Source organism: Ambystoma mexicanum, chromosome 3p (genome assembly GCF_040938575.1).
Source record: "Ambystoma mexicanum isolate Mex_15411 chromosome 3p, UKY_AmexF1_1, whole genome shotgun sequence".
In the NCBI taxonomy this organism is placed as follows: Eukaryota; Metazoa; Chordata; class Amphibia; order Caudata; family Ambystomatidae; genus Ambystoma; species Ambystoma mexicanum.
This window is the reverse complement of record NC_090925.1, coordinates 735,404,850-735,426,658: the sequence shown is the minus strand read 5'-3', so window position 1 is coordinate 735,426,658 and position 21,809 is coordinate 735,404,850. Positions and strand designations below refer to the sequence as shown.

At 48.5% G+C, this 21,809-nt stretch overlaps 1 protein-coding gene across 2 annotated transcripts in view; it reads right to left on the bottom strand.

Moving 5' to 3' along the window:
• Nucleotides 1–21,809, bottom strand: part of PRR14 (proline rich 14) — a 738,062-nt gene that overhangs the window by 79,717 nt on the left and 636,536 nt on the right. For both annotated transcript variants that reach the window (XM_069651623.1, XM_069651624.1), the window contains exon 9: nt 19,411–19,482. In XM_069651623.1, the coding sequence (XP_069507724.1) occupies nt 19,411–19,482 (72 nt within the window). The remainder of the gene's footprint in view (nt 1–19,410; nt 19,483–21,809) is intronic.

Genomic DNA, 21,809 nt, shown 5'->3' with positions numbered 1-21,809 from the left:
CTTCAATCCGAATGGAAGGGCCTTGAATTGGTAGTGCCGCCCATGGACCACGAATCTGATAAATGTTCTGTGTCCTTTTAGAATGGGGATGTGGAAGTAAGCATCCTCCAAGTCCAGCGACGATAGGAAGTCTCCTTCCTCCAGTTGTCCCAGCACATGCTGGAGGGTGACCATCCGGAACTTCTGGGCCTTGATGTATTTGTGCAACCGACACAGGTTGAGGATGGGTCGCCACCCGCCTGTCTTCTTTCTGACGAGGAAGTATCGTGAGTACACTCCAGAGCCCCAGAATATCTTTGGGACGAGCTTGATGGCTCCTTTCTGCAGCATCGCCCTTACTTCCAACACCAACTGGGGGACGTGGTTTTCCTTTCTGGCCACGGAAGGAATTTGAGAGTGTGCCCACGGGCCATGGCGTCCAGCACCCAACGGTCGGTGGAGATGGACTGCCAAACGCTGACGAACTTCGTCAGCTGGCCTCCCACCGGGGTGCTCAGATGGGGGACCGACGCTATGGCTGGTTCAGTCCTGCTTGGCAGCGGCCTTGCCGCCTTGACTTCCCTGGCGACGACGGGAGCCTCCCTACTTGCCGCGTCCTCTGTAGGCCTCTTGCGACGAGGAACGGGCCGCCTGGCAGTATGTAGAGCAGCTGCCGCCTAATCCTTTGGAGGCACCTTGCTTGCCTCCGGAGTTCCGAAAGGGCGTCTATCGTTGCTGCAAAACCCCCCAAGGCCCGTTACCACTCTGTGGCGCCGTGCTGAACAGAGGGGGCCTCTACCTTGTCTTGACGAGAGGTCCTGGAGCCGAAGTCCTTAAGGTGGGGAGGAGGAGAAGTATGGAAGATCTCCGTCAACCACAACAACCAATTCTTCAATGCCCTGTGACAGTGCTGCAAGCCGAACACTCGTCAAGACAGAGTGCATGGGGGGGTCTGCGGCCGGGAATAAGCAGTTGCATGAGGCACATCTTGTGAATCCTCCTGCGGCCGACATGCGTGTCATGATCTCTGCTTCCAAAAGGTCAGGGTTTTCCCAACTCCCTTGGAAGCAGATCCATAACCCAGGTTCCGAGTGCCAACCAGTCCCAATTGGGACCTTTTGGACCCAGTCCTGGCGCCAGTGGCACCAGGCTCATAAATATGCCCAGTCCCAGCGCTGGAAGCGCCGGGCTCATAATGCTTGGGTGGACTTACCTGCAGCAGACCATGCTGCTTACTTGCCTGCCAGTTGAGCCTCTGATCCTCTTCTGTTTGGAACTACTTTTCCTGTTGGGTGGGGCAGGAGCCACTCCCTAGATTCAGAACACTGGAACTCTTCTGAAAAGCAGGAACTCTTTTCTTACCTAGGCGTGGCTGTGGAAGGAGACACCTAAGCACTACAGGAGGCTATTTAAACCACACCCGATGGATGAATCTTGCTTTGCGTTATTCTGCATCCTCTGCAGCAGAACGCTCATCGTGTCTTCTGCATCTGATCCTGGGCCTAAGGAAAAAGGCTTACCATCCTGAATCCAGTCTTCAGCAACACCTATAAAGACAAGAAAGAACAGGTTAGCATTACGGTCTTCAGTGACAGCTCTTCACTTACCTGGTCCATCGGCTGTCGCCAACGCCTCGCGCTGCATTCCGGCATCTGAAAGACAAAGGCTTACCTACTCTTCGTGCGCTCCGGAGGTCTTCACACTGCATTCCGGCATCTGAAAGACAAAGGCTTACCAACTCTTCGCACGCTCCGGAGGCCTTTGGCGCTGCATCCCACATCTGAAAGACAAAACAAGGTGCGTTTAAAGACATTGGGGAACTTTAATACTCACGTGCCATTACTCCTTTCCACATCTAACCCAGTGGGTATTCTGGCACCCTGTAGCCGCTCCGAACTTGTACCTGCAAAATAAAAAGACAGTTAGAGCGCATCGTGAAGCGGGCAACAAGCGCTTAATTACGTGCTTCCAGGCGCTTTTATTCATCACACGGGCGCCATCTTCAACTCACTTCAGCCCGTCATCCGCCATCGCCGGAACCCTGCAAAACAAGAAACATCATTACTAAAGACTTTAAAGACATTAGAATTACACAAAACTTACCGTTCGTGCAGTAAACGACGGACAGCAGTCCTCTGAAGTCAAGAGGCCTGCTCCCCTTATCCAGTGAAGAAACTGGTTACAGCACCCTGCCCCGAGGCAGATGGAGAGCACGGCGTTCACTTACCTAAGGTGAGAGCGTTAACCTTTGGGGTTCTACAGGAGAAGAGAAAGGGAAGAAGAGAGAGACATTCAATAACCCAGTTCCTTAATCCCATATTTTCTATCTGCAGACATCTTACCCTTCAAGTCAGACATACAGTGCACAGAGGTCCAGCCCAAAGAGCCAGCCGTGTTTTACACATCACCTTTGAAGATACGGTATACGCCTAGTCAAGACCGGCGCCTCTACGGGAATCAGGTGAGCGTTAAAATGCGCTGGAGGAAACGAGGCACCGAAGGGAAGTTGTAAAAGATTGAAAAAACAAAACTGGGAGCAAGCGGAAAGCTAAAAAAGTCTGCACTGTCTACCAGGTCCGACGCCGCCCATGCGGAAAAAGGGCCCTAGGTGAGGCACCGAAGGGCGGGGTGTTCCCACGCCAGAGTTCGTGCCCCACGCTATACTAAATTTAAAAGGGAAGCTCCATTTTCTTCACCACCAAAGGTTCCGGTACCGATCCCAGGTTGAGGGACACCCACCAGGATGGAGGAAAGGGGACGGGACGTATGAGTAACTGCATGTAGGAAGCACCATACAAGAATTAAGAATGCGAATAAGGGAACATTCCTACAGCCTAATCACGCCCGAACGAAAGACTGCACTGGCAGAACATTAGCACAAAGACCATAGGTCAGAGAAAAAGGACAATGTGAAATTCTTTGGGATTTGATAATCAGAATAGACCCAAGACTAGGAGACCAAGAAAAAAACACTGCGTCCAGAAGAAGCCAAGACCATAAGCAATTTGAGAACCATCACCGAAGACCTCAATGCAGACAACAAGATCCACTACTTCTTGGGAGAACACGGGAGACCAGAAACTGCAAGATTGTGGTACAGTTGTTTTAAGTGAAGAAACAAATATATTTCATATCTCCCCAGGCCAATCGCTAGACACTGAACATTAAATGTATCCAATCACAGAAGATATGTATGCTAATAGGTGAACATTTGAATGACAAATTTAAATATATGTGTTTAAATTAAAAGGGAAGAAAATGAAGCATGGTTACATCAAAAGATAAACAAGGGCCATGCATATTCATTTTATACCTTACAGTAGAAGCTTCACATCAACCCACTTTGTTCAACCATCGGGTTTCGTAAGTAGACCACTTCCTACTGTACCAAAACTGTGCTATGATGACCAATGTAATCAACTTGCTCCAAGTATGGACCTTTTCACTTAGCTACCTAAACCTTAAAGAGATTTGGGCTGCATTTAACACATGGTTTGCCCCATCTCCTATCAAATAGGAGCATTGCAACCCTAGAAACTCCACGGATTGGTTAAGACCAAATGTAAATAACCATAAAGACAACTCAACTATAGTAATTATATCCTAATTTAAAGGGTTTATCATTAATAAGCAACCAATGAACACCTAGTAAACCAATAGACGCTTATCTCCTTTACATATCATCATGTACATTACACAATTATAATTTGCCCTTTCAAACAGAGGGCTTTCTTTAATGCACCATAATAGTACATGGTATATACAGAACTTATTGAAATAATTCTGCCTTTGACAAGGAATTTCGGCAAAAAGATGCCCGTTCCGCAAAATGCGTCGAATAACACGCAATGTCATTTAGTCGCAGCAATATAACACCGGCAATAAACCACCGGTCCGAAAATGGCGGCGCTCCCACACACACGCTGAGCACCGCCATCAGAATTAAAGAGCTACTAACAATCCGAATAAGTTAAGATAGCGCCAGGATGTTCCTCCCACGTATTCCTCATTTTAGATATATTAGTCAGCTTGCTGCTTCTTTCGGAGACAAATTTCGCCAGAGGGCGATGTGCTTGAGGCCGCGTAGCTTGGTCCCTCGAAGGCCGCCGTCAACGTCATCTGTCGTATGAAGGGCTCGAGCCGCGCCCGTTGGTTCAGTTCTGTTTTTTTGATGTTTATGGTCGCATCAGTTGTATTCTGTGTCGGCAGATGTCAGGCTCTTAAGGAAGTACAAGTGCAACAAGCATAAGAACTGTACGGAGGGGTAGGTTGGGAGGGTCGATGACGAATACGTGGGAGGAACATCCAGTCGAAAGAACTTTACAGTTGGTAAGTAACTTGTTCTTCAAATGGATTGTGTCCTCCCACATATTCCTCATCTTAGGTAGATTCCCATAGCAGTTGTGATTTAGAGGAGGAGGGAGCACAACAGTTCTTCAATTATGCACAGAATGAAGGACAGCTTTTGCAAAAAGACCTCCTTGGTAAGAAGTGGTGTCTAAACAATAATGTTTTGAAAAGTGTGCATTGATGACCAAGTGTCCGCAGCACAAATGTCTTGCACTGGGACACCCCCCCCGAAGAGCCGTGGAAGTTGCTATGCCCCTGGTTGAATGGGCCCTTAAACCATCTGGAGGCTCCTTCTGAGCCAATTTGTAACATTCAGATATTGCTAGGATAATCCATCTGGATATAGTTTGTTTGGACAAACCAAGGCCCAATTTGTGTCCAGTATACCCGACAAACAACTGATCTGTTTGTCTAAATCTTTCCAGTCTAGATATGTAAAAACTGAGAGCCCTTTCAGGGTCAAGTCTGTGAAATCTTTCCTCCTCTTTACTAGTGTGCGGAGGAGGATAAAAAGATGGTAAGGTGATTTTCTGTGACAGATGGAAATCCGAAACTATTTTAGGTAGGAAAAAAGGCTCGACCTTTAAAACAACTATCTTTATGGAAAACCTTGTGAGGAGGCTAGCAAGAGAGCGCCTGCAACTCACTCACCCTGCATGTTGAAGTTAGAGCCACCAGTAGAACCTTTTTAAAGTTAGGAGCCTTACAGGACAAGAATGTAAAGGCTCAAAAGGGGAACACAAACTTTAAAACTAAATTTAAATCCCAAATGGGAACTTGGAAAGGTGTAGGAGGGAGCATATTTGTTAATCCTTTAAGAAATTAGATAACTAAAGGCATTTTGAAATATGAAACTTCTGAGGAGCGCTTGAAGATGGATAGCGCTGCCAAATATCCTTTAATAGTTCCAACTTGAGCCCCCGAGTTGGCTAAATGTAATAGAAGGGAAAGCACCATGGGAGTGGCACATTGAAAAAGATCCACATTCTTATCCCTGCACCAGCTACTGAATTTCTTCCAACGACATCGGTATAAGGATTTTGTTGCTGGCCTTCTGGCCGAGAGCAAAATCTCCATAACGTCATCCGGTAGGTCCCGATCCTTATATCTCAACCTCTCAGAAGCCAAGCGTGAAGGTTGAGTGTCTTGACCTCTGGATGGTGAACCCAACCTTCCTTTTGCGAGAGAAGATCCTCTCTTTGTGGAAGACGTATTGGAGGGCAGATGGACATGTCCAGAAGGTCCGGGTACCACGTTCTCCTGGCCCAATCTGGGGCAATGAGGATCAAGGGTTTCCTGAACTTTCTCAACCTCCTGATTACTTGAGGAATCACAGGGACTGGAGGAAACGCGTAAAGGAGTGGAAATATCCAGTCCACTACGAACGCGTCCCCTAGAGCTCCTCTCGGGGGAAATTCCCTTGAGAAATACAGTTCGCACATTCGGTTGGCACCGGTCACAAACAGATCCACTTGAGGGGTTCCCCAAAGGGCGAAGATCTCTTGAAGGACTTCCTGAGCTAGCTGCCACTCGTGGGAGACTGTGCCCTGCCTGCTCAGAGCGTTGGCCGCCGTGTTCAGCTCTCTGGCTAGGTGAACGGCCGACAGATTCCTTCTTGCATTGCCCAGAACCAGAGCTGCATTGCCTCTTTGCACAGTGGGAGTGATCATACGCCTCCTCGTTTGTTGCGGTAGTATATGGCCACTGTGTTGTCCGTCATTATCAGGACATTCTTTCCCTGTACAGAGGGCAATAAGGCCTTCAACGCCAGTCGGATTGCCCTCAGCTCCAAAAGGTTGATGTGTAGTTTGGACTCCGATGGAGACCAACAACCGCTGATTGTCAGATCGTTGGTGTGGGCTCCCCACCCTGTGAGTGAGGTGTCCGTCACTACAGTTATCTCCGGCCATGGTTGCCAAAAAGGTTCCTCTCTGAGGATATTTTCCTTGTGAGCCCGCCAAAGGAGATCTTGAGCCCCCTTGGACAGAACCTGTAGAAGATCTGACACCTCCCCTGAAAACTGGGACCATTGAGTCCTGAGGGCCCATTGAAGGGGTCTCATCCTCAGTCGAGCCTCTGGCACCAGAAAAATGCAGGATGCCATGAGGCCTAGCAACCTTAGGAAGTCGAACGCCGGTAGATGTTGGGCATTCTGAAATTTTGATACCATCTGCAGAATGTGGTGAGCTCTTTCCTCGGGAGGCGAGGCTTTCCCTGAGGTGGTGTCCAGGACCGCTTCGATGAATTGGAGTCTTTGGGTCGGAATCATTTGTAACTTCTTGTAATTGAGGGAGAAGCCCAATTTGTGAAGGAAGTGACAGGTCATGGCCAGATGTCCCCGGGCCAGTTCGGGTGAACTTGCCCTGATTAGCCAATTGTCCAGATAAGGGTAGATGTGAATCCCTTCCCTTCTGAGACTCTCTGCCACTACCGCCAATAGTTTGGTGAAGACCCTCGGGGTGGAGGTCAGCCCAAATGGCAGAACTCGAAACTGATAGTGAGATCCGCCAATTGCAAACCTCAGGTACTTTGTGCTTGAGATGGATTGGCACATGAAAGTAAGCATTCCGAAGGTCCAATGAAACCGGCCAGTCCTAAAGCTGAAGAGCCTGAAGGATCTGAGAAAGGGTCACCATCTTGAATTTGCCCTTCCTGAGGAATTCTTTCAAATTTCTCAAATTCAAGATGGGTCTCAATCCTCCTTTTTTTGGGGATGAGAAAATAAGGGGAGTACCAACCCTTGTTCCTCTCTGCTACAGGTACATGTTCTATTGCACCTTTCTCCATCAGGGTTAAAATCTCCTGCACAAGGAGCGGGTCTGGAATTTTTACAGAGTTTGCTCCCGGTGGATGATCTTGAGGCCTTTGATGAAAAGGAAGACAGTAACCATGGGTCACTATCTCTAGTGCCCAGGCATCCGACGCAATGCCCAGCCATTCGTCCAGATACTGAGTGATTCTGCCTCCCACCGGGGTCTTGTGGGTTAAGGCCTCAAAGTGGCTTTGCAGAGGCTGCAGCAGTGGCTGAGGAGGTAGTAGCCGCTGCTGTGGCTGATCTAGCACCTCTCCCTTTTCCACCACGAAAGGGTTTTCTTTGTTGTCCCCTTTGACTGGCCTGCCCTCTCCCTTTTCCAAAAGAGGAATAGAAGCGAAAAGAGCGACTCTTCCAGGAAGATGACCCTGCGTAAGAGTGCCGTTGACGTTGCCTTATAGCAGCGCTGAGTGATTTTGCTGCCGTTTGAGGTCTGCAGCTTCTCCAAGCTGTTGTCCGCCTTGCTGCCAAACAACCTCAAGCCGTCAAAGGGCATATTAAGTAACCTGGATTGAACATCAGATGCGAAACCAGATTTTCTTAGTCATGCAAATCTACACAAGACCACGCTAGATGCCATGGATCTGCTTATACTCTCTGCAGTATCCAGTCCTGACTTGAGGCACTCCTCCATAGCCTCCTTCCCATCCTTTACTATCACCAGGAAACCATCCTGCTCCTCAACCTCCGGGATGTGATCAGCCGCTGCATCTAAACAGCTCGGCAGGGTGTAAGGGAACCTAGCTAATGTACAAGTCACATTAGTAGACTTAAGGGTCATACTACCAGAAGTAAAAGCCTTCCTCGCCCAGGCATCAATCTTTTTATCGTCCTTGTCAGGGTGCATAGAGGGATAAGCCAACTGTCTATTCGCAGTCACAGCTTGAATTACCAAACTTTCAGGCGAAGGATGCTTAGATAAATATTATGGATCCGAGGGAGCAGGTCTATACTTTCCTACAAAGGTCTTATTCACAGCTGGTAGAGATTCAGTTGTCTCCCAATTTGTCATAATTCTCTTTTGAAGAGCTTTTTGGAAGGGAAGGACTGGGTCTTTCTGAGGTCCTTCATCAATAATGTCTGTTAAATCCTCCTGGTCATATCTTGTGGACACTGACTTCCACCCCATAAAATATATCACTCTTCCCATGAGGTTCCTATACCCCGGTTCAGCATGGTCTGTGGGGTCAGGCCTTTCAAAATCTACCTCAGGTGAGGTATCTAAGCCACTGGCCGATTGTAGGCAGTCAAAGGTCTGACATTTTTGAATCAGGATTTACTAGTTCCTCAGGGACTTCTCTTGTCCCAAATCGAACACCAGCCGATGTAATATCCTCATCAGAGGTTTGTTCCTCAAAAATAGACAGATTTAAAAAATTCTTGCCTGGGCTGAGGGTGGAATTTTTTTTCTGGTAAAGGTGGAACAGACCTAACCTTAGCCATAGTTGTCATCTTGGGAACCAATATGAAAGATTTCCCAGACAAAGGCGTCGACAGAATAGACCCCGGCTTCGACATACTCTAGGAATTTCCCAAGGTCATCGAGGATGGCTTCGATGTCGAGTAAGGCTTCTACGCCGAAGGTAGATGCCATTTTTGGCTTTGACGGCGTCGTCTAAGGACGCGTCGAGACGATAGCTGACTTCGACGATGAGGACGCCATTTTGTCCTCAGGCAACCTCGATTTATGCACTGAAGGTTTCTGTAGTCTCATGAGGCGCTGGAGAATCATCGTCCGAGGACGCCCTCGACATTTTGTCGGATTTAGTGTGAGACGTTTTGGATTTCCCTCTGTCACCTTTAGAGTGGACAGGGACATGCTCTTCATGTAGCCTTTTTTGAGGGGGTCCGGCCAACTTCTCAAAATAGCAATGAAGCCCTAAAGGCCTCCCATTTCTTTGGGGAATCATGCTTTGAAGGACAAGAAATTAACCTGTCAGGCGAAGATGTATGACGTCGCTTTTTTTGATTTTTTCGATGACGAGGAAGAGGACTTCCGCAAGCGACTTTTCGACCTCGATAGCCTCGACTCATGACGAGATTTAGATCTCTATTCTCTCGAGTCTTTTAGCAGGCTTGAAAGACACTTCCCCCACCTCTAGCTTACCTTGGTGTTCCTTAAGAGCCTTATTCGACATCGCCTGACACGACCCGCACTCGTCGACTCAGTGATCAGGACGAAGGCACCAAAGACAGTTGCGATGAGGATCCGTAATTGACATCTTTCTTCCGCATATGAGATACTTTTTAAAACCTGTCTTGGGTGTTGTCAGGGTTGAGGAAGAAGACATTTCTCGATGCGAAAAACTGACGCGCCATTTTGATACACGAAGCAGAAGCTCGGAAAAACAGAACTGAATTAACGGGCGTGGCTCGAGCCCTTTATACGAAGGACGACATCGACCGCGGCCTTCGAGGGACCAAGCCACGCGGCCTCGAGCAGAGCGCCCTCTGGTGAATTTTTTTCCGAAAGAAGCAGCAAGCTGACGAATATATCGAAGATGAGGAATACGTGGGAGGACACAATCCATTCAAAGTGTCCGCCTCAAGGTCTATGACATCAGATACGGATGTTTGGTTATCAGAGGGGGGCCCCCCCCATCACTTTCGGCGGGTGTGGCGGTGGGGGAAGAGGGTCCAGCCCGCGACATACCATATGCGGCCCACCGCTTTACACAGCGCTCCTTAAGGGTCTTAGGCCGAAGGAGCTTACAAGCCGCACACCGCTTCTCGTTGTGATCTAAGGGGAGACAAGAATTACACGTTCTGTGCTAGTCTTTCCACAGCTATCTGACCCTACACTCAGGGCAGAACCTAAATGGAGTCCTTTCCATAGCGAAAGGTATAAACATAGATGACCCGACAGAGGCCAAAGAGGGGGAAAGAGGAAAGACAATTAAAGATATGGCCACCCCAACCTCACTCTCCCTACTGTGTAGACTGCAGTCTTAGTCGAAGTTCTTAATAGCTGTCGAAGTGACTTAAGGGGGGATAACCGACACAGTCAGTATAAAGATAAACAACATCTCTTATGTAAGAGCTCCGGTATAGGGTGACCAGTTATCTGGGTGGAAAAAAACAATCTGAGGGACCACGGCGCATGTGGGATTTTGGGTACACTACACGTCACGATAGGGATAGTGTTACAGACACGCCTATGCCGACGTCCCCTTTCGGTCCCCGAAAGACAAGATGAAATACTTCGGGGTTACCACTGGACTGGATGTTGGACCATATGCACAGCATGTGATTATAAGTAGATTAACAAGCATCAGAAACACAATTAACTGTAATTTAGAACAGGGCATTTGGTTTGGTTGGAAATGTAGTGCTACGCTTTGATAAAGCCCGGACTAGGATGAAACATTTGTTTGTGCCACCATTTGGTTAATGTTGGCTTAGGAAGGTTATTTAAAGCCTAGGATGACCTAGGACTGTACCGAAGGACAGAAGGTTTGTTAAAAAAAAAACATTTGGTTATATATCGGTGAGACTGCAGTGGAGCTATTTGCGGAGACGTAAGAAGCTGAAACCGCGAAGTGCCACTGAATAGAAGTTTGTCCTTTTCTGTCGCAGGAGTCCCCAGTAGTCCTCCCTCTTGTCCCCACAACTGAGGCACAGGAACAAAAGGATCTGCAGAGCCACACAGGAACAGAAGCCAGCTGGAACCATTTCTTTTAACCAAAGGTACTGTACAGTCTGAGAGAACTTACCTCTTTGTCTTGCAGCCTTACTTGTTCTCAGTTGAGACCTGTCTTGGTTGCTCCTGTAGAGTTGCTTGCATCTTCTACCTCTTACAAGCCTTCCAGCTTGTAACCCTACATTGATTCTACTTTTTCTACAAAGACTTCTAAAATATTGTGCAAGACTTTCATCACCAACAAGAAGTGCTTCAGCTCACCTAGACTTTTTGTCCAATTGACATTGGCTGGCCTGGCTCCCTCGATAGCTCTCCTTTCCTCTGACATAATGTTTTACCTTTCCTTCCAGGAAGGGGTTAACTAACTTTGCATTAGGGGTTCAAAAGTACTTGCCTGCTTCAGAATAATTGTGTGATCTCTTGTTCTATTCTATAACTCTTTCTTTTACATGCGTTTCAGTATTGCTCTGATCTAGAGAAGCTAAGAGTGTGTATTTTGCAGTGTATTTGTGTGTTACTGATATATTGTCCCTTCGGAAGAAGGCTTTTTCAAACTGACTGTGCAATGAATAATAATTGTTTAATCAAGAAACCTTGAGTGCATGTGTTTATTTGGGGACTTGTCACTGTGAATCTCTGTGTAACCATCCTACTGCTCACATTGACCCCTCGAGATAAGCCTGGCTGCTCAGCCACACAACCAACCTGCGTAGTACAGACGTATACCAAAGGTTGTGTTCCTATTGCCAGGAGGACAAGGTTGTTGTAGTCCACCCAAAGGGTACTGCTCCAAATCTTGGCTATTAAGGACTTTGTCCAGAGGTGAAAAAGTGTAGTTGGGAAGGCCATAGAGGAGACTGGCACAGTAGTCTAATCTAGAAAGGACTAAGGAGGAGATTAGAGGTTTAGCAGTATTGAAAGGAAGATGACAGATATTTCTAATATTGAGGAGGTTGAGTCTGGCTGCAGGAGCAGATTTGGAGATGAAGAGCAAGAATTTGTGTGATGATGAAAGATGATACCAAAGTTACGAGCAGAAGCAGAGTAAGGCAAGTAGTCGGTAAAGGAGAGAAAGATATAGCCGGTTTGTCTGGGAAGTAGAGAACTTTAGTCTTAGTGGAGCATGAGCAAGTGTTACGCCATCCAACATTTGATGGCGGAGAGACAATTTGACATTTTTGACAACGGCTTGTCAGGTGACGAGTGAAAAGAGAAGATCTGAGTGTTGTCAGCAAAGAGTTGATCTGAGAAAAGAAGTGGCCAAGGACTGACGATTGGCAAACATCAACAGTAAGGGGTGAGTGAGGAGGTAAGGTTGTTCCAGGACAGGTGAAAGTGTCTGGGGGCAAGGTATGAATCAAACCAAGCAAGGGACTGATCCTATTCCAAGGATATATAATGTAGAGAGAAGGTCAAAATGGTCAACAGTATCTAAGGCAGCAGAGAGATCGAACAGAATAAGATAGATTAAAGGTTTGCATGCTGAGCAGAAGAGATGAAGTTGCTGACACCGAGGAGAGCTGTCTCGGTAGAATTCAGAGGTCAGAAGCCAGATTGAAGAGGGTCCCGGAAGTTGTATCAAGGAACTCAGTAAGTCAATTGAATACTACTCACTCTAGGATTTTTGAATAGTGTGGTAGAAGATAGATAGGGTGGACATTGGCAGGACAGTTGGCATGTAGAACAGGTTTCTCAAGGAGAGGGACGACAGTAGCTGTCTTATAGAAGACACAGTAGCGAGAGGGAGGAGTGGTGGAGAAAAGTGAGCAGGAGGAGATAGTAGGCATTTAGTGAGGGTATTGTGAAAGGTAGCAATTTTAGAAGCAAAGCAAAGCGCAAGCTCATTTGCACAATGAGTAGAGATGGAGGTCGGTTTAAGGAGGTGGGAGAATCGAGGAGAGCTTTTTGGAGGCGCATGGGTTGGGAGGATTGAGTCGAAATGAGAGAGAAGTCAAATTTGGCAGAGTCAAGAGTAGAGAAATAGTTTTGAAGAGCAGTTAGCTAGAGTTTGAGGTCAGAGTGTCTTGACCTTTGCCAAGTGGGAAACCTTTTCTGCATGGTTGTTTTCAGTGGATGAGGAGTAATCCAGGGCCTGTGGAGGGGAGGATTTAGGAGTGAGTATAATAAGAGGGTAGTGAGAGAAGAAGGAAGCATGAAGGGCAGTGTTCAAGTTAGTGAAGGCTTTTTCAGTGGATAGAAAGGTGAATTCAGCAACAAACCACTGCTACTTTCTAAAATGTCAGTCTTTGCGCTGCTGATGGATAAGCTGTACGCCACGTACCTGGTTGCCCCCAGTCCCACCTTGTAACTCGTTCACCCACCTGCCCTGTTCCTCGGGGAGGTATCGGAAGAGCAGCCATCTTGTTTGGCACTTCGGCCATCTTGTCAAGCTGCATGCCACATCCCAAAGTCGTGGTGCTTGGCTCACTGGGCCCGGCCTCCTCCAGGACTCGTGACAGTGGAGCATGAGACTTGCCCTGCACCTCAGGCCGAGACCTGGTAGGCGTATCGCTCTCGGCAAAGTCGCCGGTAGTGCTGCGTGTAGGCGGCCCCTCAGCCATTATGCCGGTAACAAGGGTGTAGCGCCTCGGGTGTAAACCCAGTAAAATAACCTTCAGGTCCCTCAAGACCATCTTCGGGAGATTCTACGGAGCCCTGGAGGCCGGTATATGAATTAGCCCCGGTACTCGTGCTGGTATGAGAACCTGATGGGTTCCTCCAGCTCGGGTGCTTGCTTGGAAAGGAGTCCCCCTTGCGGGGTGCGCTGGAAAAGAGCGGCCCTACCTTGAGCCTTGATTTTTTTTTAGGATGTGGCAGGAGAGATTGACAGTGTGGCTGGGGGCTGCTGGTACCAGAGCGCACTCTGCCAAGGTTGCAGGGGGAACCTGCCCTGCGCCGCTGAAGGATTAACTGTAGGCCACTTACCTGGTTGACAACAGTCCCACCATGAAACTCGTTCACTCGCCTGCTCTGTTCCTAGGAGTGGCATCGGACAAGCGCCCATGTTGTCTGGTTCAGAGGCCATTTTGTCGAGCTGCGTGCCACAGTAGTGGTGCATGGCTCCCTAGGCCCGGCCTCCAAGACTCTTGGTGGTGGAGCAAGAGACATACCGTACACCTCAGGTCTAGGCCTGGAAGGCATATTGCCCTCAGCGGTGTCGCCGGTAGTGCTGCATGCTGGTGCCCCCTCGGACATTGTGCCGGTACTAGGGTGTTGCCCCTCGGGTGTACACCTGGTAAAAGAACCTTGCAGTCCCTCAGCACTGTGTTCGGAAGGATCTAATGACCCCTCGGCCGTGAGGCCGGTAGCTGGACTAGCCTGTGTGTGTGTGCTGGTAACAGAACCAGAGAGGTTCCTCCTGCTCTGGCGTTTCCGCAGGAAGGAGTCACCATTACAGGTGCGATGGAAAATAACGGACCTCCTTTGGCCTCGATCTCAGTCTGACTAAGTTCTTCAAGTCCTCTGGAGGCAACCTTTCGAAGAGCTCCCTCCACCTAGCTAGCCCGTTCTTCAGTGTGCATGGAGTCAGTGCTTTGCACGCGGTACACACTTCCCAGCTGTGGTCGGGGCCAAGGCAGCAGAGGCCAAGAGCCTGGAAGTCAGATGTAGGGAAGAGCCCCTCACAGGCTGGACACCCGCCGAAGCCCGCTAAAGTCGACATGTGCCAGGGAGGAGCGTGACGCCGAAGGACCAAGTACCAGAATGATACAAAAAAGACAAAAAGATGGAAGAAGAATCTGGGGAAGAGCGTGTGGAATTACATGGGGTATCCAGTTAATATGTCGAGATCTTTTTTTCGACATACCAAAACGTCGAACCAAAAGTGCCAAATTAATTTTTTTGGAATTTGTTTTTTGTTTTATAGGGTTTAGTTTAGTTACAAAAAAAGCTGTTTTTAAAAAATAAAAAAGGGGGTTTGGAGGATCCCCACAAAAAAATATTTTTTAAAAAAAAGGCATTCGAAAAACATATCTCGGCAATTTTGGTTCGACATATTGGTATGTTGAAATAGTGACTGTTGAAAAAGTCACTATAAACCATCACATGGCAGGGTCAAACCCAGGAGCGCTGGTGAAATCAGCCCGTTCCTGTCCATGCAAAAAAAGGGGACTGGTGTGTGTAGCCAGAGTAGCACATGCTTCCAGGGCCGCACCACCTCTAAATTTAAAAGGGAAGATGTTTTTTTCTGGTGAAAAAGGTTCTCTCTCCCGTCCCTAGGAAGGGACGCCCATGCAGTATGGAGGAAAGGGGACGGGACGTAAGTAGGTCCAAATACCAAATCTGCCTCAGCCATGCCGGGGGATGAGCATCATCTTGCACGGACATCGTCCGAGTGTGTTGATGACTCGTAGCAGGAAAGGGAACGGGGGGGGGGGGCGAGGGGAAGGGGGAACGTGTACAGGAATAGTCCTTCCCACAGAAAGGAGAATATGTCCCCCAGGCTCCTGAGCTGGTGGAACCTGCTGGCAAACTTCTTGCACTTGGAGTTCCTCGCTGTCGCAAACAGATTTATCTGGGGCCTCCACCCGATCCTGACGAAGCTCCCACTCGTGGCAGGAGCACAGTTCCCTGCTGAGGGAGTCTGCGATGGTGCACTTGACTCCCGGAAGGTAAAGAGGGACCAGGAACATCCCCTGTCCGACGGCCCAACGCCACAAGTCCTTCACCTCCTTAGAGAGCGCCGTGGATCGAGTGCCCCTTTGATGTAAAACATGGCGGTGGTGGTGTTGTCTGTGAAGATCCTTACCACCTTACAGGAGGAACAGCTTGAGGGCTTGTAGCTCCAGGATGTTGATATGAAGCTCCTTTTCCTTTGGTAACCACAGGCCTCTGGCGTGCAGAAGTCCGGTGTGCGCTCCCAACGCCTCACCATACTATCGCCCGCTGGAAGTTGTCATTGAGCAACAGCTTGTCTGCGTTGCTTCCGGGCACCTGTATCCAGATGGCGCCCACGAATTCCTTGAGGGGCCGCATCTGCAAACTGCAGAGCCGGATGAGGTAGCTGCTGGACATGCTCACAAATGACTTCACAGCTCGCACCATGTCATCCTTGTCGACAACAGTCGCTGCACCTTCCCCAGAATGGCTGCTATCCTCTCTTCCGAGGGAGATGCCAGGCAAGACACTGCATTGAGCCTGGCGCCTACGACCAGCGCATTCTGCAATGACGTCAAGCAAAACTTCGTATAGTTGACACAGAATCCCAGATTTGTTAGTAGCCGGACGGTTGTCTCTGTGCGTCCTTAGGCCAGCTCCTGCAAGTGGGCGCAAATCAGCCAGTCCAGGTTCGGGTATACATGTATGCCCTGTAGGCGTAGATGGTCTGCCACTGCAGCCAGGCACTTTGTGAACACTCTGGGGGTCGACCTCAAGCCAAAAAGGTAGGGACTTGAGCTGGTAGTGCTAACCCAGCACTACAAAGCGCAGAAACATTCAGTGTTTCCTGTAAAGGGGGACGTGGAAGTAGGCATCCTCCAGTGCCAGCGACAAGAAGTCTCCTTTTTACAGTTGGCCAAGCACGTGTTGCAACGTGACCATCCTGAATTTTTGGGACTTAAGGTATTTGTTCAGACGTCGTAGGTCTAGAATGGGCCTCAGGCCCCCTGTCTTCTTTCTGACCAAGAAGTATCTGGAATAGACTCCGGAGCCCGGAGTCCCTATGGAACTAGCTCTATCGCACCTTTTTGAAACATGGCCGTAACCCCTCCGGAGGGATCCATGGACAGCTGCGCTCCAACTCCAGCTTATGTCCCTGGGCGATAGCATCCGGCAGCCATATGTCGGTGGTGATCTTTTCCCACTCGCTGACGAACTTCACCAGCCGGCCTCCTAACGGAGTGCACAGGTGGGGGCCCGACGTCCTGGTCGGTTCAGGATTACTTCGGCAACGGCGTCCTGCCGGAGAAACCTTTGGAAGATCTTTCCTCTGGAGGATCCAAAGGAACAGCGGTGCTGCTGGAGGGTACCCAGGGAACGGACTGTCTCCGTCTCGATTGCCTGTAGGGACTAGTCGACAACTTTCCCAAATAGGTTAACTCTGTCGAAGGACATGTCCAGTACCTTCGCTTCGACCTCCTGGTGGAAATTCGTGGCCTTCATCCAGTCTTAGTGACAAAGGGAGACACCGTTCCCCATTTACCGGAACCGCATGTCGGCAACGTCCAACGCCACTGTGATGACATGATCAGACGCTACCTCCCCTTCCTGGAAGCGAGCGACTGCCTCCATCTTCTTATCGTCAGCGAGGAACGCCAAAATCAAACCCAGCTTGTACCACAGCTCCCTGTCGTACCTGGCTAAGATCGCCAGTGTGTTGGCCACCTTGATAGTGGATGCCGTGTGCTGTAAATCACCTTCATTCCCATGGCGTCCATCATCCTCCCCTCGCTGTCCGGAGGGACTGAAGACAAGGACGGGTTAGACAACCGTTTTCTCACGGCCGAATCCAGTGATGGTTGCGATCTCAGGCACTTGGGTGCGGATTCCGGCACCCGGTACTACTTCTCCAGCCTATCCCATTGGCCAGAGCCGTGCAAGGGTTCTTTATGAGGGCCAGGCCCTCCTCCCACACTTCGTCCAGAAGGGGCACCGTCATGATGGTCTTCCTCTTGGCCTTGCACCTCTGGTACAAGAACCCAGCCTTCCTGGTTTCTTTGGGCACAAGCTGGAACAGCTCGGAGGATGACGCTTCCTCTTTGCTGGCGGCTGATCGGGGACCATTGGAACTGGGCCCTGTGGCATCTGCTCCTGGATCTCTGACACCAAGGTGTGGAGGGTCGACAGGATGTCCAGAGACAGATCCCTCGACTGAGCTGGCGTGATCGGAACACTAGGCCCGGCGCCATCGTCCTACTCTTCCATGTCCTTATGGACCATGTGCAAGTACTCAAGTCCTCGTCGTCCATGGACGAGACCTCCATGGCTTGGGCCACGGCCTGAGAGGGTTGATCTGGGGCCTCCTTTACCCCCCCCCCCCATTTTTTCCACCTCGAGGAGCTGGACCCAGGTTCTTAGAGGGTGTTCCCTTTTCTGGCATGCCAGCAGACTTTGCCAAAGTCACTGCAGCGGTTTTGTGCCTCAGGGGTAGGGATACCTTCTGAGCTGCGAGGGCTACCTTCACAGGGCAAACTCCCTTAGCCATTGCGAGAGCAGTGGCCACCAACTCTCTTGGCGACAAAGTCTTATCCTGTGCCGATTGGGCCTTCTTGGGCAGTTCAGCGGCTTCTCAGGCTTCTCCCGCAGTTTAGGTTGGACGATTTGCTTTTCGAGGAGGTGCGCAATTGCCAGCTGGCAATGGAGGCGTAGGGTGATGTCGATTGCGCCCTGTCCATCTTGGGACCCACTTCTGTGGTGAACCCGGTGGACTTGGACTTGCGGTTCTTGGCCTTGTCTTAGGCCCTCAGGGACGAGGTGCCCTCAAAGGACTTAAAAGACCGCTCCTCGGATTGGCCGGTCCTGGGTGAGGCATCACCCTGCTCAGAGCAAGCTGCAGAGGCCTTGGCATTCAGCCACACTGCCAGTCTACTGAGACTATCCTTTGTCGTCTTCTTGGAGATTCCAAGACATATCTTGCACTCCCCTTTCCTTGTGGTCCAGATGCAGGCAAGTAGAGGCATTGCAGGTGCTTGTCGTCAACAAACACATTCCGTAGCCTGCACTTGGTGCAGGACTTGAGGGATCTTCCCCCCTCCTCCTCCTTCATGGTCGGAGGGCGCGAAGTAGGCTCGATGGCCTTCGGGAATCTCCGACGATCTTCGCCCTTGAGGGGCGTTGAAATTCATTGACAAATAATCCCTGCTGGTGGCAGATGGCTAAGAGAGCACACAGGTACTTTCGGAACAAAAATATAACCTTTTCCTGTCGAAAACACAAAAACGTAGAAGTAGCACGCAGAGCAAACTCAAGGACTCAACACTGACACGTGCAGTAAAAATCTGAAGATGGCTGCTCGAGGAAGGGCTTAGGGAGAGGACTGTCATTGGATGAGGGCAGTATGACCCAGAGGACAGCAATTGGTTTAAAGGAGAAATACAGTTTGTAAGGGAAAGTGAAACTATTTTCTTTTACCGAGGATTCACAGCCTGACGACGGGGAATATTCATGAGCATGTGAATCCTGAATATACCCAGTTTCCTCCTATTGTGCAAACAAAATATGATTTTAAAAAACATCCACTTTCTACATCTGTTACTACCAGGGTTTAACTAACACACAGCCCCCCTACCCCACACACAGCCACCCCCCCACACACCCACTCCCCACCAAAGCCCCAACCCAACCTCAGGGGCAAAATACACCGATTAAATTAGGACATTTCAATGCATTCTAAAGTCTGGGAAGGGATTATGCAGCAACTCAGATACTTATTGTACAGAGGAAAGAAAAGTGAATGTTTATCGTGCTGTTTTGATGATTGGGATTTGCTTGCCATATGGACGCCTTACCTTGGACAGAAAGCCCATTTTCGGATTCATGGTGGGACTGAGACAAATCATCTTTCACCTAAATAAAGAGCTCACAGCCTAGGTACAACCTTTATCAGCGATAGACATGGATGTACACAGCACAAATCAGCACACCCGCGCCAATGCAATTGTTTGCATGTTCCCAATTACTCTGCATACTGCACCTTTTCTCTGTAGGAGTCCTGTAGTTCTTGTTTGTGTAGATCTCTTCCAAGCTAAATTCAGTCTTGTTTATTCTGAAAAAGAGAGGACATTGCATAACCAAAGTAATTCTGTGGATTTCTGGATGAACACTTATGGAATGAATCTGTAGATTTTCATCATTGTGGGCGCCTCAGGAGCTGGTGTGGTCAAGCCAATAATGGGGTTATGTTAATTATCCAACGGGCTTGCACGGGTGCAATGTAAGTGATGCAACAAGATCAGTACACTTAGCATCTTTTTATGCTTCTGTGTGCAAGAGGTTAATAATGGATGTGGGGAACTAGCTATCAAAGTAGCTCCTGTACCTCGAATTACAAAGTGTGAGTGATGTGAGGTAAGTGATGTTTGTAGAGGAATGGTTAGCCGGTTGCATGTCTTTTTATCGAGATATTATATAAAGAATGATTATATATAGAAACTTGTATAACAAAACAATTGTATAGTGAAAGCACTGCTTTGGGTGCTGGGGTGGGGTTGCCCCCAAACCTTTGTTTCCAACCCCTAAAAACCAACCCCAACCGTTCCCCAAAAATGTTTAACCCTTTACCCCACCTGTAAATGCATTCATTCACTTAACATTTTTCGAAATAAAATATTAGATATATGTTCTTTCAATATATAATTTTCGATATAAACACTGCATACCTGGTTAGCCAAGATGCTTGAATGTTCAATCAGTGTTTGTGCAGTGAGTGAATGATAAACAAGATACCCACAGGCTCTGGTAACGAGGCGAGGGAGAGAAGTGTTGATAGCTTCACATGCTAACTCAATGGGTTTAAGGTGAGGTAGGGTGGACAGCATGAAAGATCTCAGAAGCTCTTCCATTTGGAGAGGAAAGGTTGTGCTGGGAAAGGACAGAGGATTGTTGAGGAGGAGGCGTTAGAGTTTTGACGCAGAACTGGGAGCTCTGAGTAATTGTCACACCACACTTACCTGCAAGAGGCTAACTGGGTAAATAAGGGAGAGGGGACAAATAAGAGCAGTAACTGCAGGCATCCCAAATAGAAGCTACAAACATGGCACGAGTCTAACAGAGAATGAGGGAACCAGTTTCATCTTCAGCTTTGTGATGGGAAGCATGGGTGGTCTGCTTACAGTGAGGTACACCAAGGACAAGATGCCCACGAACAGGGGAAAATGTGCACATTGCAGAAATGTTAGAGCGCATCCAGGATGGAGAGGAAGACAGACAAATTAGATTGAAACTTAAAGTGGGAGATGACCTGGGGAGTGTTTGTTGAATGGTGAATTACTGCGGTTCTCCCATTAAGAGTAAGTGAGCAACTGCAAAGACATACTTTCACAGAACTTTTATTTCAGAGGGAAAACCTGGATTGGACCCTGTGGAGGGTGGATGCCAGAACATAGTTTTGTTTTTTCAATGCTGCTATAGGACTTCCAACCATTAGTCAAATATGTCCTGTCAAACAAGCAACTAATAGTAGCCCACGAGCTCTAAAACAGAAGCACACCCTTGCTTTCCATATCAACCAGCTTACATCTGGAAGACCACAAAATATGAAGACCAGATGGCATGTGTCATCAATCAAGATTTCACCTACATAATGGTATTGTGACAACACTATTTTCTATTACTCATGAAGCAGGAAAGGGGACGATGAAAACTTGATTTCTCTAGGGAACTGCTTTGTTATGCCAAAGTCATTGTAGCTTCCTTGTGCTGATTCTGTTAGTCCCCCTGAATTGGTGCTGGCTTTTTTTTTTTTTTATTTAACTTATTTTTGCTGATGAGGTGGCTTCAGGCCACAATTATATTTTTAATGTGTAGTCCTAAGTAGACAATATGGCTAGCAGGGCAGGGACACTACAAAAAGGACCCATTTGGCGGCAGTGTGAATGTGTAACTTTTACAGGATAGTGGCAGCTTTATACTTTATTTGGCTAAACAGTGTAGTACCCTTTTTGCCATGTTGGTAGCCACTTGCTGCCTAAACAGGAACAATGCGACAACCAAGCAGTTTTTAAGCCATGACCTAGCCATTTTGATTTGTCGTCGTTCTTTGTGAGGAATGGCCCTTTTGCTTGTTTGTGTTATGTGGGCTCTCTCTACAATCCACAAAAATGCTGCGAGTTGCATTCAGCTCTGAATAGGGACTCTCAGGCATCCCAAACTACCTCCTGGTGTTTGTACCAGTGAAAGAAGTGTATGGCTGTCTTGTCGGCAAAACTTGGAATGATCTATAAACGCTGATTTGGGGCTGGGATAGCCTCCAAGCCAATGGTTCTGTTAGGGAGATTTTCCTTTTGGAAATATGACCATCTCTGTCCTGAGCCACCTAGCACGGTTTATAGTCATTAAATTGAAAGCAATAATGTTGAAAGTCAAAACATAGAA